General features: G+C 35.5%; 1 protein-coding gene across 1 annotated transcript; it reads right to left on the reverse strand.

The window, feature by feature from the left end:
* Positions 1 to 9,894: 9,894 nt before the first annotated feature.
* On the reverse strand, positions 9,895 to 11,414 carry LOC142525993 (uncharacterized). The gene is made up of 2 exons (XM_075630267.1): positions 10,481 to 11,414; positions 9,895 to 10,166 (listed from the first exon to the last, which is right to left on the reverse strand). Exons 1-2 carry the CDS (start codon positions 11,412 to 11,414, stop codon positions 10,132 to 10,134), a joined length of 969 nt encoding a protein of 322 aa, XP_075486382.1. The 3' UTR covers positions 9,895 to 10,131.
* Positions 11,415 to 18,927: the final 7,513 nt, after the last annotated feature.

Below are 18,927 nucleotides of genomic sequence, written 5' to 3' on the forward strand. Positions count from 1 at the left end.
AATTACGTTATCGCATTTTTTATTTTACATTTTAAGAGAAGAAAAACATGCCATTAAATATCATATTAAATTTTCATTCCAAAAAAAACTTTTCAAAATTACTGTTAAGATTCATACCAAAAAAATATTTACTATTAAGATTTAATATTATGTAGTTTTCATCTTTTATATTTACACAAAAACTCTTTTGAGATGATCTCACGATCAATTTGGTGAGATGATTCATCAACCTGACCTAAATTCATGAAAAAATATTATTTTTTTATGTTAAAAATATTAATTTTCATTCCAATTATGAATGATAAGAGACCTACTAATATGTTTATCTATACTATATATAAAGGTTACTTAGCAGTCCGACTTTGTAACACAAATTAACTTTTAAGAATATACAGTATCTATTTAGATAAGTAATATTTTTCATATAATTTACTAATAATTAAAATATCTAATTCACTTTAAAAATTTAAAAATATATTATCTTTACAAATTACATATTTAATATAATCTCATTATCGTTATCAAAATAATAATTAGAATATAAGAAAATTTTATGAAACAATTCGATTTATTAATGATTATGATTAATATATTTAATAGTAGCATTTTTATAACCGGATCAGTGATCGAACTGGTTTGTCTTAAAATGGGTCAACCGGTCTAATTGGACAAAAAAACTGTTATATTATATAAAATAATAATATAATAATATATTTTAAATTTAAAATATCTTAAATATATATAATAATAAAAATATATACTTACAATTATTCTTGCTGGAAAGATCCTATACGGAAGAAATCAACATGCATATAATCAAATATAATTATATCTATATATATTTTTTAAAAATAAATCAAAATAATGTCTAATATTACTAAAATAATATTTTTAATAAAGCTCAAAATAAAAATAACCATATATTTAAAAAAAATAAAATTTTAGAATTTAAATATAATAAATATTTTAAAAAAAATTTATAGTAAAAAATATAATTAAAAATAGATGATCGGTTCTTGGCGGGTTTTTATTCCTGTCCTTGGCCAGTTCTTGACTGGTTCAACCGTATTGACTCAGCAAACTTTAACCATGAAAACAAGTAATACATATACATACACATGCAACAGTGACAATACTTTTTACCTGAAATAGCTTTTCTTGAACATGCATAAACATAAACATTTTTCCTTTCATCATAAACATTTTTTTCCATGACAAACATTTTCCTTTTCATCATATACGTATATGTTTCCCTTTATTGAATTTAGATCGTTAATCGTGACTTTTGTATCGTCTGAAGGTCGATGGATCCATCTACGTGTAACCACAGTACTAGACGACGGGGATGTCAACGACACTCTCACCGGTCAACTGAGCCTTGGCCTATCATATAATCATATCATGTCAATGTAAATACGATCGTCGGGCTCCCTCTGGGCCTTATCCCGTAAACGGGCTCTCTCTGAGGCCTTTTCCCTCATGTTATCTCTAATCTTATCATTGTATCATCGTATTAGTCACAATCAATTCACCTCCTTCAACTTTTCATATTTCCATCACTTATAAAATTCATGCATATATAAATTATTTTTTTTTTAAACCAAGCATGCAACATGTCTTTTAACATTAACGTTTCATCATATAATTTCATAAACATTTAAAATAAACACTTTAACATATATTATAGCATTCAAGGCACTGCTAGGACATCTAACAATTTTTAAGGGTAAAATGATCGTTTTACCCCTAGAAGCATAACTTTCCATATTTATCTCTAGACCTCGAAACGACATCTCAAATCATTCAAACTTAACATATAACCTTAAAAAAACTCCTATAAATATTCCTTAGACGTAAATTTATGCCCCTCAACTAATTTCCCAAATTGCTTTTAAAGCTTAGACGTGCATCCCGGTTTTGACTCATATTGACTCGAAACTTAACCAAACTTTACCAAACTTGAACCAAAGCTTCCTAACACATAACTAAACCATATTGAACCCAATTCAAGCCCACTAAGCCCCTTGAACACTCCCATACCATCTACTGAATTTATGCACAAATAATCCTAGTCCTAGTGGGATTCTAACTCCTATTACCTCGGCTCCAGCCCTTAACCAACAAGACCACTTGCTCACCAGCCATCCTACGACCTAGACCAAGCCCTCAACACATTGCTGGACCAGACCTAGCGAGCCATGCACAATGATGTGCATGGTTCGATCCTCCCACACTTGCGCATGGCTAGAATATCAGACCATGTTTGGACCGTATTGACTCTTGGCTTAGACCCTCACAAGCCCAGCCCTTGCCCTTGCCCGGAAAGTCCCCCTTCGCAGCCCCTCCTTCGTTTTCTTAAGGACCGCACGCCCTAGCCCCAAAACAGCGTGCAGCCTGCGTGCACTCTTCCCATCCATTGCACGACCACTCTAGGACCCTCTTGCCATCCCTTATGTCTCCTGGACGTGACCCTAAGAGCAGCAAGCCACCGTGCTCTCCTAGGAAGGAAGGTCGAAATACTAGGACTCTAGGATTCCCAATCACGTTCAGAATGTTTCCACCCACTGTCCAGCCTTTGATCATACTCCTAAGTATCCTTAAACATGTGGAAAAACATCCCTTTCAGGTATCCTACCATGGCAGCCCATTCACGCATCCTTAACATGAGTTTTATATCATCAAAACATGAGTTATATGCACATATGCCCATAAAAACGAAAATAAATCTTGTGCAACATATTTTTCATGCAAAGTTAAACAATTATATATAGTATGGAGTGAAAGATGTTTGAAAGAAAGATAAGGTGTGCTTTTGCGTATATTACGCTCGAAAACGATTTCGCGATGCGAGGATGTCGACGAGGAGAAGACCCTATGCTGATTTTCCTTCAAAACCGTGACTTTCTTCACCAAATTCTCGTGTGTGCGTGTGTTTTTGGCTGCTAGCAGGAGTCCTAGTGTTTTTGAGGGTGGGAGACGTGAGTTTGGAATAAATAAAAGACTTGGAAGCCTTGATTATTTGATATAAAACAAGTGATGTAATCTTTGGTCCATTAACATGGTATAATATGTCCATTAAGCCCTTTAGTAAATATTTAAATATCTTCTTTAAGAAAGTTTGTGAAAATAATAGCTGAGTTATCGAAAAGTTCATATTTTCGTCGAAAATTGAATACTGTTTAAAAATACGACTCGGCATATAAAATCACCTCAAAACACCTCATATTCAAAAATTCAATTTAAAATACACCACACATTAAACAATTAAAAATAATTATTAATAAAATATTTTCCCTAATATGGCCCAGTCTCTGTTCCTCGATCGCATCTCGAATAACCTTTAAAACAAAGTTTTATGCATTCTAGTTGAAAACCATATTTAAATCATATAAACATGCCTAATATATTTAATAGATGCAATTAAAACAATTTAATTAAAATACATAAGAAATTTTATAATCTTGCATGCATGTGGTTCACGTGGACATTCAAATTTTCGGGACGTTACATTATTACTCATTGCAATCAATGATAATCGAATCTGGGTTCTTGCTATTTTACCAATCGTAAGACTGTGTGTTTGTCGTTTTACCAAAAATTATTGTGAAACTCAAATCTTTTAAATAGTAAGCAACTTAAGCTTCACGTTTTGATTGTTCTACCCGACCAATATAGACTATTATTGCACCCCAACACATTATGCATGCCGAGAGGAAGGCTTTTAAAGCTTATCAGGTACAAGGTTTCTGCGAAATACTTTTCATTTACCAAACATCTCTCCAAAGAAATCATAACAATTATTTAATCAACAAATAAGTTAAAAGTATACATGGCTTATGCCATCGCCAGATGAAGTAGGTTAAAATTATCGCTTGTAATTGATATGTAATAAGATTTTAGTACAAGTTATTCCTTCCCAATTCATACACAAAAACATTGAATTGTACGTCTTTCTTTAAAATAAAGTGTAGGATTTACTAAAAAGAAAGGTAGTTGTGGTGTCCAAAAATCAGTACACGTAAACCTCATGTATAATTATAAAATTTAATTAATTAATAATGTAAATGTTAAACGATACCTGATTAAATTATTTTAAATGTTTATATGTTCATTATTATGCAATTTAAAATGTTTTCGTTAGTTTTAGCTTTTCAGATGAATATTCGATGTCGGACCGGAAAAAGGGGATCAGAGACGATTAAGGTGTAAAAATTGAATTTTATATTTTATTTTAAGCCAAGAAAATTAATTATTTTTAATGATTTATGAATTTTTATATTTTAAAGTCTAATTTAATTTATTAGGTGATTAATAAAATTTTAAGCATTTAAAATGTTAATTTTAAAAATTAAGGATTTATTCCTTAAATTCGGGGTTAAAATATATTATAATGATTTTTATGCCATAATTTATTTATTTAATTAATTAGTATTTAAATTTTATTAGGATTTTTAGTATTTTATTTAACAATTTTAAAAAATAATAATAATAATAGGAGATATTAATCTTTTAAATTGGATATTGAATTTTTGTAGATTTGGCACTTAATCTTTGAGATTTAAATTATTTATCTTATATTTGTTTAGCTATATATATGTTTGTATGTATATATATGTATGTATGTATGTATATATCACGCTCAAACCACAATTAAAAGCCGTGAGTTTTGTGAAAAAAGGGGCTAGGATTTTAGCTCTTTTCTTGGTTATATCATCACCAATCACTCACCGCCACATAGCACGATTGATTCACGTCATTTTTACGTAAGAAAAACAAATGAAACGTCGCTCCAATCACCCATTGTTTTCCCCGCAACTATATTCGAATGTTCGAGCGTTTAAAAATTCAAAGTCATGTCTAAACCCTTCTTTATCGCACCGATCTAGTTATATTATGTATTTTGAACTAAATTATGCATGAAAATTTGTTTGATAGATGCTGAGATTGAAAGAAAAAAAATTGGATCAATATCTAAAATTTTATGAATGAGTTGGCTCGTTTTCTTGGTTTTCTTAATCAATGCTTCTGCTGGGCTTCTGGACCTACTCCTGCTGTATGGGTATGATGTGGAATGTGTTTAGACATGGTTAAGTGATCTGGTAAGGGTTATAAAAGGCCTGGTGGGACAGTAAAGCCGCTGGAAGTGAATAGGGCATGTGCGTTTCTTTTTTCTTTTTTTTTTTGCATGCGTGCAGGTGCTGTAGGTGTTCAGCCTTATGGTTTCGGTCAGGGGCAGGGTTGGGGCTCTTGGATATAGTTTAGGCAGTCTCTAAGGGTCCTAGGATGAGCCTAGTTAAGGTGGTTCACGGCTTGGTGGGCTAGAGAAAGCGCCAGAACCAGAAACACATGGCTGCACAGAAGTGGGTCTCGTGGAAGGGCTGTAGGTGTTCGGCCTTATGGTTTCAGCCAGGGGCTGGGTTGGGGATCTTGGCTATAGTTTAGGCAATCTCTAAGGGTTCTAGAATGAGCCAAGTTAATGTGGTTCACAGCTTGATTGGCTAGAGAAAGCGCTAGAACCACAAACACGAAAGTTGTGCAGATCTCATGGAGGGGCTGTCACGGCTTTGGCTTGCTTGAGGCTTGGGCTGCGGGTCTGCTCTGGATCATGGTCTCATGATATGTCTAAGGGTCAAGTCTAGGGTCTGGTTCAGGTCCAGTTTGCGTTGATTTAGGCATGAAGTCGTAAGAAGGGTATTCAAGTCATAGTGCATTTCATGGGATTTTTTTTTTTGATGAGCTGTTGTTCACATTCTTAAGTGGTTTTAGGCTCTTGGAAAGTAGGTTATGGTGTTAGATAAGTATGGTTTGAGTCTTGAGTCGTTCGGTAAGTCGTAAGCTATTTTTATTATTTCAGGAATCATCCATGTCCAAGTGCATCTTTGGGACTATGTTTGTATGGTTAATTTATGAAGTTGTGGCAGCATGTCCAGGGTGTTCCAACGAAGTCCATGATATTCATAAATGTGTATCACATGCAAAAAAAATATATTTGAGCTATGCGATTTGTCTTCGGGCCAAATTATGTTACGTGTTTGGAAGCTGGAGAACGTGTTCTGGGACCTCTTCAAACCTCTTCAGAGGATTATAATATGTTAGGGAGCAGACATCAAGTCCGAGGGTTGTGGTGATCCATGTCGGTCTAGTACTGTGGTTTAGTTTGATCAAACGATTTATGTGTATTGGGCCACTTGCATTGAACAGAACTCTACGCAAAATTATTTACTTTTGCAATTATGCATGACAAGTATGAAAATATGATTTTTATAAAAAAAATTATGCATGAGAGTCACATTATACATATTTATGCCTATAATATTTTATGTACAAGCTAAATTAAATTGCATGGATTTTTATTACGTATTATTCGTTATTTATGGTTTATGCATGCTTAATCATTAGACTCGCTAGACTTGATCGATGCAGATGATGTAGTTGAGGAGACGAGAGGTGGTGACCAGTGAGCAGGCTCGGTCTAGTGTCAGTGCAAACTCGAGGTCTTTGTTGTTTAAGTTATATTGTTACTCACGTTTTTAAACTATTTACTTGACTTTTATTTATTAGTATTGGTAACAAACAAATTAAATTATGTTTTTTGTTAGACTATTTTAAATTAAATTAGTAATTTATAGATTTTGGGATTAATTGGATGTTGGGGAATTATTTTAAATGATGAAGTTTAATATTGGTTTTATTTTAGTATGAGTGGTGACTATTACTTTATTTTAAGAGTTATACTTTTAACAAATTATTTAATAAGAAAATTTCAAATTTTTCTGTAAATATTAAATTAATAGTACTTTAAGACACGGTTCGTCACAGCAGGGAGGTCCATAAGTTTTGTACATAACATTGCACACGTCAAACTAATTAAAGGTGAAGTTCTTGAGTATATAAAGCCATTGGGAGACTCTCAACTTTATTAATGACTACTATGCTATCCTATTCAATAGTCTAGATGGGACCCAAACTGAAATTAAAGCTAACAACTGCTTATAAAAGAGTTTAACAAAATAACAAATCATCCCTGAATCAAAACAAGCCAAGCTAACAATGTAAAAACAACATACTTAATGCAACCTCCCACCTAAGAGGCCGCTCGGTCACTGTGATTTACCTCCTCTCCACATGGCTTGGGGCGGTTGTGGAGGGGCCCTTGATGTGAGGGATTTCATCTTTATCGGCCCAACAACATATTTAACGTATTAGAAACAAAAATAAAGTTGGGAGAAAGAAGAAAAATGAATCTGCATTATTTCTTCCCGTAAACTCAAAGGGGATTACAGTATTTATATGAAAAATGGAAAAATGAGAGAAATACTAAAACAGAAGACTAAAAGCGTGTTTTTCCTAGCTGCCTCCTTATATAGTCTTTAATAGTCCCCCTCAAGATGGAGCATGTATGTTGATAGTTCCCATCTTGGACAGTAGCAGATTGAACTGAGTTGGCAGCAATGGTTTAGTGAGAAAGTCAGCAATTTGTAACGCGGATGACACATGTAGGAGCTTAATGACTTTGGCATCGAGCTTTTCTCGAATCAAATGACAGTCAATTTCAATATGCTTGGTCCGTTCGTGGAATACCGGATTGGAAGCAATGTGCATTGCGGATTGGCTGTCACAGAAGAGAATGGCTGGTTCACTTTGTGTGACTCGCAGATCCTTAAGGGGTGAAATGATCCATACTATTTCACATGTAACACTAGCCATGGCTCGATATTCTGCCTCTGAAGATGAACGTGAGACTGTTTGTTGCTTCTTGGATTTCCAGGATACCAAAGAATTTCCAAGGAACACACAAAAGCAGGTAACAGATCGACGAGTGTCAGGGCATGCTGCCCAATCAGAATCAGAGAAGGAACTGATTCGAAGATCATTAGAGGAGGCATAAAATAACCCTTGACCAATGGTCCCTTTGATATATCGAAGTACCTTGTATACTGCATCCAAATGTGCTACTCTTGGTTTGGCAACATATTGGCTTAATTTGTTAACAACATAGGGAAAATCTGAGCGAGTGATGGTGAGATATATGAGCTTACCAATCATTCTCCGATATTGAGAAGAATCTTCAAGCAAGGCGTTGTCCTCTTGATTCAATTTAGAACCAAAATCCATAGGTGTGGAGCGAGGCTTGCACCCAAGCATACCTGAATCAGTGAGGAGTTGAAGGGCATAGCGACGCTGACAGATGGAAATGCCCCGAGTAGACCGCGCAACCTCAATGCCAAGGAAGTATTTGAGATTGCCCAAATCTTTCAATTTGAACTGTTTGTTTAGGAGAACTTTTAAGTGGATAGCTTCTTCTTCACTGTTGGTGGCAAGAACAATGTCATCAACGTACACAAGTAAGGCCAGAAAAATATTGCCCCGAACTCGAACAAACAATGAGTTATCAGCAAGTGACTGAGTGAAACCAAGCTGAATAAGGGTGGATGAGAATTTTTCAAACCACTGACGCGAGGCTTGTTTAAGGCCATATAACGACTTGTGCAATCTACACACTGGCTGTGGCGGTAAAGGCTCCCCTTGGCGTTGATATCCGGGAGGCAACGACATATACACTTCTTCATGTAGGTCACCATGCAAAAAAGCATTGTTGACATCTAGTTGCATCAAAGACCAACCACGGGCAGCTGCCACGGCTATTAGAGTTTAGACAGTCACGAGTTTAGCAACAGGGGAAAACGTATCGAAATAATCAATGCCCTCCTGTTTTGTAAACCCTTTGGCAACAAGGCGAGCTTTATATCGTTCAAGAGAGCCATCAGCTAGGAACTTTGCCTTGTAGACCCATTTACAGCCAACTACACTTTTGTGTGGGGAAGAGAGACAATGGACCACGTGCCATTACGCTCGAGTGCTCGTAATTCTTCATCCATAGTCTGTCTCCATTCCGGCTGAACAACAGCTTGAGCGAACGTTCGTGGTTCAATGATAGAAGAGATGTTATGAAGAAATGCCCGATGATGGTGTGACAGTCTGTGTGAAGAGAGAACAGAGGATAAGGGATGAGCAGTGGATGAGGAGAGGCTAGTGGAGGTGGTGGCATAACAATGGTAATCACTAAGGTGAGTTGGTGGTGTGATGTGACGGCGTGAGCGAAGGGGCTCACTTTGAGAAGCATCAATGGGAAGGGTTCTTTGAGTGGGTAAAATGTTGTCAGAAAAGAACTCAATATCGACTGGAGGGGAGGAAACGTCTTTGAAAGGAAATGAGTGTTCATGAAATATGACATCCCGAGAAATGTAAATTTCATTGGTGTGGATATTGAGCAACTTATAGCCTTTATATCCAGGAGGATATCCTAGAAAAACCGATCTAATAGCACGGGCAGCAAATTTAGTTTCGGGTATGAGGTAGAGTGGATGCAAAACAAAGGCAACCGAAGACCTTTAGGTGGGAAAAGACAGGGACTTTGTTATGAAGTAGCTCAAAAGGGGTCTTGTAGGATAAAAGGGGAGAAGGTGTCCTGTTGATAAGATAGACAACAGTGAGGATGCAGTCGCTCCAATACACTAAAGGAAGGTTGGATTGAAACACTAATGACTGGGCCACATTGAGGATATGTTGGTGTTTTCTCTCAACAACGGAATTTTGTTGTGGTCGGTTAACACACGAATGGTAGGCAACAATGCCTTTGCAATGAAAAAAATCAATAAAATTCAACTCAGGAGCATTGTCTGTACGGACAGACTTGATTTGTTTCCCAAATTGAGTGAGAATTAATGTGTAAAAAGTGGGAAAGATATGCAAGACATCAGATTTTGCTTTAAGCATATATACCCAAGTAAATCGAGAATGATCATCCACTATCGTAAGGAAAAACTTATATCCTTCAATACTAATTGATGAAATGGACCCCAAATGTCAATGTGAACAAGATCAAATATAGATGCACACATAGAGTTGTTTGATGGAAAAGGTAACCTCTTTTGCTTGGAAAAATGACATATAGAACATGGATGTAAGTTGTCCTTTACAAGTGTAAGATGTAATTCACGTCCTATGACAGATAATCGGGTAAGTGATGGATGACCTAGTCTACAATGCCACAATTCAGTCATATTGAAAGAAACGTTACAGATAGTTGAAGAGTTGTATGGTTCTAGGACATAGAGATCTCCGACTCTTCTACCCATCCCAATCGTCTTCTTCATGCTTAAATCCTGAATGTGACACAGAGAGGAAGAAAATAAGACAGAGCACTTCAAATTGGTAGTGAGGGAACTAACTGAGAGTAAATTAAAACGAAATTGGGGAACGAAGAGAACATTGTGCAACACCAAATGCATTGACAGGCACACGGTTCCAATATGTGAAACAGGTATAGTGAGGCCATTAGGTAGTGTGACATTGGAGCGAAAGGCTGTATAAGAGTGGAAAAAGGATAAAGAGCAGCAGATATGGTGAGTGGCTCCAGTGTCCAATATCCAGCTCTGTTGTGACAGTAAATCAGAATTGAGGGACAAGGAATATATACCATTGAAGCACGAAACTGAAGGCTCATTATGTTGTGGAGTCGGAGTGGATCCAGGTTGAGGCAAAAGTTGAGAGCTTAAGAGTGCAATAAGTTGCTTGCATTGCTCTTGGTTCAATGAAGCCTCACCCGTGCTAGCAGTTAATTCATTAGTAGGTCCACGAGCCTGATTTGCATAAGCCTTGTTTGAAAATTGCTTACTCTTGTACTTAGGATGGCCAGGTGGATAACCATGTAACTTGTAGCATTTATCCACGGTGTGTCCAACACCCTCACAATGTGAACACACCAGCCTGTCATACCTGTTCCCTTTGACATTCGAGAAGGATTTAGCAGCAGCAATATGTGGTGGGCGTGTCATTGGGGTAGAATCACCTTGGAAAGAAATGTTGTCTTGTTGTATAGAACGTTGTCTTTCCTCTTGCACAATTAATGAGAATGTTTTCGAAATAATAGGAATAGGATCCATCACCAGGATTTGTGCGCGAATTTGAGCATATGACTCATTCAGACCCATTAGAAATTGCATAACACATTCCTGATTCTGAAAATGTATACAACCCTTCATTGAGTCACAATTGCACATAGAAACTAGTTGGAAGTCCTTCAACTCATCCCATAGCGTCCTTAACCGAGTGCAGTAGGTAGTTACATCCATCGAACCTTGCTGTAATCCACTCAGCAACTTCCTAATCTGAAAAATTCTCGGTCCATTGCTCTGATTAAATCTGTCGCGTAGATCACTCCATATCCCATGAGCAGTCGGTATGTACATCAAGCTATCAGCTATTTCCTTAGTAACAGAATTAAGAATCCACGAAATCACCATCGAATTGTAGCGAAGCCAAGCTCCATACAAGAGATCATCTAGAGGTGGACGTTGGATCGAATTATCGACAAAACTAAGCTTATTTTTGGCTGTAAGTGCCATGGACATTTCTCGATTCCATGTGTTGTAATTGCTTCTAGAGAGTGGGTGCGAGACAAGGATCAAGCCAGGATGATCACCATTTTGCAAAAACAAAAAAGACTACCATAATCATCAATAGCAGTGCGATTCCCCGATCCAATCGCTGCGTGATTTGGAGCCTGATTTGCTTGATTTCCCTTCGCCATGAGGAAGAGGCGTGTGCACCCTTACAGCTCTGATACCATATTAGAAACGAAAATCAAGTTTGGAGAAAGAAGAAAAATGAATCTGTATTATTTCTTCTCGTAAACTCAAAGGGGATTACACAGGGACGTAGCCAGAAAAAAAATTTATCCTGGGCTGAATAAATCGATAAACAACATTAAATAATATAAATCAAATATTTAAAAATTCCTTCACGTGAAATTTCCAATCAGTAGGAGACTAAGCAGCTTTCATCCTCTTGTTTCCATTTTGGGAGGACGACTGTAAAAGAAAACCCTCAGGAAATGGGCTAATATTGGGCTAAAAATCGGGAAAAAAATTAAAAATACAAGGCTACAATTTAAAAAGAAGGAAACTCAGTCCATATTCCTAATTAGTCACAAAAAAATAGACTGGGCTGGAGCCCACCCCAGCCATTGGGTGGCTCCGTCCCTGGGATTACAGTATTTATATGAAAAATGGAAAAATGAGAGAAAGACTAAAACAGAAGATTAAAAGCGTGTTTTTCCTAGTTGCCTTCTTATATAGTCTTTAATATAACGCAATAATTTACGATGAACTTCCTAGTACGAAAACCTTGAATATCACCATTTTCAGGCTGGTTCAACCACCGCGTGCATGGCGGCATTCTCATCCAACGACTGCTGATTGATGTCTTTAAAAGCCAGGACACAAATAGTATTGAGAAGCCTGTCAACCTCAGGAAGTATTCCCACCTGTCTCACATGTAAACTCCGGAGGCTAGACATCATCCTAAACAAAAAACTTAGAAGATTTAGTAACAGAGAAATCTCATGATTCCTGAGGGGCTGAGAGAAAACCCATTCTCACATTCCAGACACATCAGTGTTTCATCCGCGAGCTTGTTCAGTTCCGCCGAGGGAAGAAACATGATCCTCCTGATCAATCTTGTGCCGTGGTTCTCCTTTTCGAGCCACGTCCAGAATGCCAAGACTTTCATGGACACGTCCAGCTCTCGATGATGCAAGTTAAGGGCTAGTCGGGCCCATATGGGCTAGGTGGGGCTGCATTTTTTTTAAAAAAAAAAAATTTAGTAGTTTAGATATTTTTAAAAAAAAATAAAATTCAGCCCCATTAAAAAATTAAAAATAGAACAAAATTATTATTTTTTATTTTTCAGTCCCAAGTTAAAAAAATAGAACTCCCACAAATCATATTTCATTATTGTCTATTGATTGGTTTTATTGTCTTAGACTTTAAAATTATGCGAGTTTGAGGTAAAAAAATTTATAACTCTAATATTGTGTTGAATATTTAGTTGTGATTATTTGAGTTACACAAATATTGACTTATCATGTATATGATTTTGGAGTTTGGATTTTTACTCTAAAAATTTATTGTTGTGAATTTTGAGAAAATTAATCAATTGATTGAAATATTTGATAAGTATTGATGTTGCAATTATTATTGGACTTGTATTGCGGTTTTTCTGGTTATAATACCCAAAAATTGAATAATTATGAGATAAGAAAATTAATTCTTTGTTGGAAATTTTTGGGATAATTTAATTTTTATAGTTATGTACGTAACTTTGGGAATGAAGAAAAGAAAACTATCAAGTTATTTTTAAATCAAAAAAGAAGACATCCACAAGTAATGGACAAACATCAATTTCAGTCTATAGGTGAATAAAATATCGATTTTAAAAAAAAATAATTGACCGAACTGAATTAATTTGAAAATTAGTTTGGTTTATTCAGAAGTTAGGTTTTAGTTTTTTAAAATATCGATTAATTTGATTTGATTTCAGTTTTTGATATAAAAATTTTGTTAATCGAACAACCGAACTTCTATTGAACAATAGAACTAGACTTTAAAAAAAATTAATAAATAAAATTTAAATTAATTTAATTCAAATTTTACATTACATTTTTATTTAAAATTTTATTTTAAAAAACATTCTAAAATTTTAGATAATTGTGTTACCGATCGAAATAACCGTTTTTCGATTTAGTTTTTTGGGTGTTCATGGTAATTTTCTTGCCGAAAATAATCGGTTAATTCGAATTAAAAAATTCGGTTCAATTTTAAACGAACATATGACTGTCTAACACGGGACGGAACCAACCCCGGGTACTTGTGAATTCTAGCTCGGCCCCTGGTCGGGCGTAGAGTTCGCAGTCTAAGGAGTAGAACATAATGAATTACTAGTCGGTGAGCAAGGTGTTTCAAGAACGATGCGTGTGGGGACCCGGACGCTAATCATCTTCTTAATCATCTTTGGGAGTTAATTATCAATTCAGATAAACAGGGTCTAAAAATTTTTCTTTTTAAAATGCAAGTACGGAACGTAATGGAATTTACTAATATACATCTTAGTATAGAAGTACAATAATGTACAATAATCATGAAACTAGACTAAGGTTCAACTACTAGATTCCAAATGTTAAAACCATATCTACAATAAGTCCGGAATCACCACTCTAATCTGTCTCCTCTCATCGTCTTCTTGACCCCGATCCTGTCCCACCTGTTGTCATGCACACATACAAACAAGACAACAGCCGGATACTCCGGTGAGAATAAATCCCAGTATAAATAATGTATACATGCAGTTAACTGAATTAACATAAAAGCATGAATTATATCTTATCACATGTAGCATAATCATACAACATGTATCAATACCAATCTGTAAATAATATCTGAATCGTAATCTACGAAACATAAATCAATACAACTCTGTAATCAAGTTCTAGTCTCGATATCTAAGACTCGACTCATCTCTCATTCTAATCTAGGGATCCCGGTGAATAATAACGTAACAAGTCTCCCACCTACTACTACCAGTCGCGGTGGCGGTACGTTCTTATTTCTGGACTTTGGTCTAGCTGTATCGAATAATCTACAATAAGAACAATGTCTGTATCTTAAGCACATCGATACACCAAACGTCTAGTGCCTTGGCATATCTACCAAGACTAAGCCTAATCTGTCAATGTGCAATGGGTCAGTGACTATACTGTCAAAATCTAACCCCTCTGTCAGTGACTCTCACTCAATAGCTCTCTGCTTTCTACTTCTAATTCAATAGAATAAACATAATCATTAAAATACAAAGGTATAAAAACAATACCATACAAGTATGTGGTTTAGGGAAACTCGAGTTAAATCTAACTCAAGTCGATCTCCCAATTAACATCAATTTATACCTTTCTCTTCTCGGTTTGATGAAGACGAAGTCTTGTATTCCAATCTGTCCATACCCAGTCTGGCAATGACAAGTCACATAAATACCATATCAGTATATAACTCAATTCAAGACTTGTTCTGATCAATACTCAAATCAATACATGATCTGATCCATATCTGAACAAGGTACAATCTAATTCATATCAACGATATCACGATACAATCGAAATCATTACTGAATCTGATCAATCTAAATCAACGGATGTTTCGACAGCATAACGATACAGTCTTGATAACCCCGTCAATCTCAACATCACAGAGATACTACCAGAATTCATGATCAGTATCAATACAATTCATAATCTTAATATCGGTACACTTAAGATCAGTAATAACACAACTCTGATATCAAATCTCAATCAATATCTTTCGAAAATCATAACAATTGTATAAACAGTCTATTCTTTAATCTGACTTCAATTATACAATGTCTACTGTAGTAGAAACACCATATCCGATTCATATTCAATTCTGACAATATCATAAATTCAAATCATGTCTAAACGTAACAAAACTTACGTCCAGTTGTAGCGTGCGTCGATAGGAATTCAGTACTGTAATCGGATTCAAAAACAGACGGATGGATTTTACGTGACATTCAATTTCTCACCCGAGAGAACTTGGAGCTTCATCCCTCGTTTCTTTCCTTTTTAATCTGGAGGGTTTGCATGTAGGTATATATATATATATACATATGCTGCATGATACAAGGGCAAGTGGCATCGTGCATGTTCTGCACGTTGCGCGCATATGCGCGCACAAAGTCGCGCATATGTGCCGGTAGTTCAAACCAGCATTCTGTCAGCTCGCGCATATGCGCCATCTACGTCGCGCATATGCGCCAAACATTCTGCCCATCCCGCGCATGTGCGCCATCTACGTCGCGCATATGCGCGAAAGGTTTTGCCTTCCTCGCGCATGTGCGCCCAACACGTCGCGCATGTGCGCGAGGACTTCTCCTTACATCTCATGTCAAATCTTCTTTCGGCTTTCCCGGTCTGATCCGTTCCGTTTATAATCATCTCGATTAATAAATAAATCATTTCAGATTACTCTCAGATTACAGTAATAAAATCTCGGGCCTTCTAGAGACTGATTCATCTTTATTTGTTGGAAGTACTTTGTTGAAAACTCTGAAGATTTTTCTCTAATGGCGCACGGCTTTGGTGTCGTAGGATTTTTGTAGTTCTTTTTTTTGTTGAGATTTGGGTCTTGGATCATACGCAATATGTAACGGGCGAATCTAGATTCCTTTTTTATGTGGTATTTCGAAAATCTAAGAGTCGTGAATAAATGGTAACTTCTCCATTAAAATCTAAAACTCGTCCAACTATCCTTTGTATGCTTATATATGTTCATACTTAAAAGTTCTATCGGTCTTGCATATTATATTTTTAAGATTTTGGTTTTTTATATTAAATATCAGTTTTAGTCCATCTATTTGTTTTTTCAATGTCATTCCTTTTCTCGACATGGCGTTGCTGTAGTGTGGGTGACGCTGAGTTGATTAATATATCAGCAATTCTTTAACAGAAAGACATAAATTTATAACAATCGAAACGTACAGAAATATGATTGACAACATATCGAAATCACAGGTTCACTAAATATAGATTTTAACATAATATTAATTATCTAAAGTAAAACAATTTAAAAATCGATTGCTTTGTTTTTTGGGGAAAAAAAAATGTGATTTGCAAACCATTTACGATTTGTGAAGGAAAAATATAACAAGCATCATTTTTTTTTAATATATATGTTCCAAAATGCAAACACACCATTATTACTTTTCACAAAAATCAATTTACATGTTTAAATTTTGATTGTTCGAGTTTCAAAAAGAATTTCGATTGTCTGAATGGAATATAAACAATAAATTTATGTTGGAATGCCCAAGGGCAAGCCATATATATGAGCAAGAGCGTACTTTTCTTTGTTGGAATGCCCAAGGGCAAGCCATATATATAAACTTCATTAGTCTCTATTATTCTTTCGTCTATTATACTCTCCAGTCCTGAAGGCATGATACCACTCCGTGTGGGGCCCTTAACTCTTAATCTTTGTTACAACACAATCTGATTAGAGTTAATTAATTACAGCGGAAAATAATTTTAAATTTTCTTTACAATGAGTCCAAAACATCTTGTTTGAATACTAAAAATAGTATTTAATCTCATATCATAAAACATGCCCACACATGATCAAAACCAACCACATACAAACAACTCATATCCTCGGGACATGTCCCGGTATATAGATATATATATATATATACTGGGAACAAAACATAAAACCTCAGCTCAAACTGTGATTCCCTCCAAAAGCACCCTCTCCGGTCTCCTGATATCTTGGAGTACCTGTCATTGTCCACATACAAAGACAACAACAGCCCCCTCTGTGGTGAGCAAAGCTCAGTCTGAAACAAACACAATATATACCACATATATCTAAACAATGATATATGGTATGCAATGTGTAACACCTCTGACCCGTTTTAATAAAATAGCAGCGGAATTTAAAATTTTCTTAAAAGAAAGAAGGATTTGAAATACATTTCAATATATAATCAAAAGTATATACATGATCAATAAAATGATGCAAAAAAATACAAAATATCATTTTTGTGATCATGACCAAAATGCTAGCAAAATAGCCTTCTTCCTTCCATCTCTATGCATATGACCTCGGCTCCAATCAACGTCCTGGCTCGTCGCCCTTATCTGCATCACATGAATAACTGAAATGAGTATAAAACTCAGCAAGTGGAACTCTTACATAACAATGGATATGTGGGGACCCGGACGCTAATCAGTTCTTAATCGTCATCAGGATCAATTTACTAATTAAGTAATTAGGGTCATAAAATTTTTTTCTTTTTAATGCGGAATGTAGTGAAATCAAACTAATATACAACTCAGTATAAAATAAAGTACAAGTCCTGTACCGTCTACAAATCAGTAAAAACTAAGGTTCAACATCTAATTATCAAGTGCCAAAACCCTATATACATCAAAGTCCGAAGTCTCCACTCTATCACGATCTCTCCTCATCTCCTGGACCCTGATCATATCCCATCTATTGTCATGTACACATACAAACAAGACAACAGCCGGATAATTCCGGTGAGAATATAATCCCAGTATAAATCAACGAAACATGCAATCATATAAACAAATATAAAGCATGTAACAGATAACAGTAATATGTATCAAAATCTGAAACATAATCAATATCAGACTGTCGACAATACTCGTAACTCTACAATTCAGACTAGACTCCATCTTAGTCTAGGGATTATACATGTCAAAACGGGCTGACGGAGCGGGCCAGCCCGCAACCCGCCATTAGGCTGGGCGGGGCGGGCCTCTAAATGGCCAACCCAGCCCAACCCACCTTGGGCCGCGGGTTAGGCGGGCCAACCCGCTTATTATTTTTTTTAAAAAAAAAATACTAAACAATATTAAAATAAACATAGAAGAAAAATATATTTCAGTCAAATAGTTTCATAAAAAACTTAAAAACATTGAAATAAGACATTGAAAGCATACAACAATCAACATAATCCATAAAAAAATAAAATGCTTATTCTAATTCACACAAGATTTCATCGTACACATGTACTAAAAATTAACTATGTAATATCACCAACCGTAAATACAATGAAATCTTTAAATGTGAATTCCAAATCTTTTTTAGTATATACTTTCTCCGGTTTCTTAAGAGTTTGTCATCACAAGAAAACAAAAATTAACGATCTTAAGGGTTTGTCCGCACAAGGCACCTAGCTCTTACCATCTACATTTTCTTAAAAAGTGAGAAACATTGGAAGATAACACAAAGTCGAGAAAACAGACGGTTGTAAATTTCAGAAAATATTATGTGTTCAATAATACACATAATTACTTTATTTACTATATTATTTCGATAATTCTGGATTAATTCGAGTTAAACATTAAACAAAGGGAGGAGATTGGAGAGTATAACAACTTCAAAAAAAATAGAAGCATAGAGATTTTACCAGATTGATTGAAGTTAGGCACATGAGAAAAAATAAGGAAGAAATAGGAATTTTTATATACAACTTAAAAATATAAAAATTCGA

This window comes from Primulina tabacum, chromosome 15, assembly GCF_025594145.1.
Source record: "Primulina tabacum isolate GXHZ01 chromosome 15, ASM2559414v2, whole genome shotgun sequence".
Lineage (NCBI taxonomy): Eukaryota > Viridiplantae > Streptophyta > Magnoliopsida > Lamiales > Gesneriaceae > Primulina > Primulina tabacum.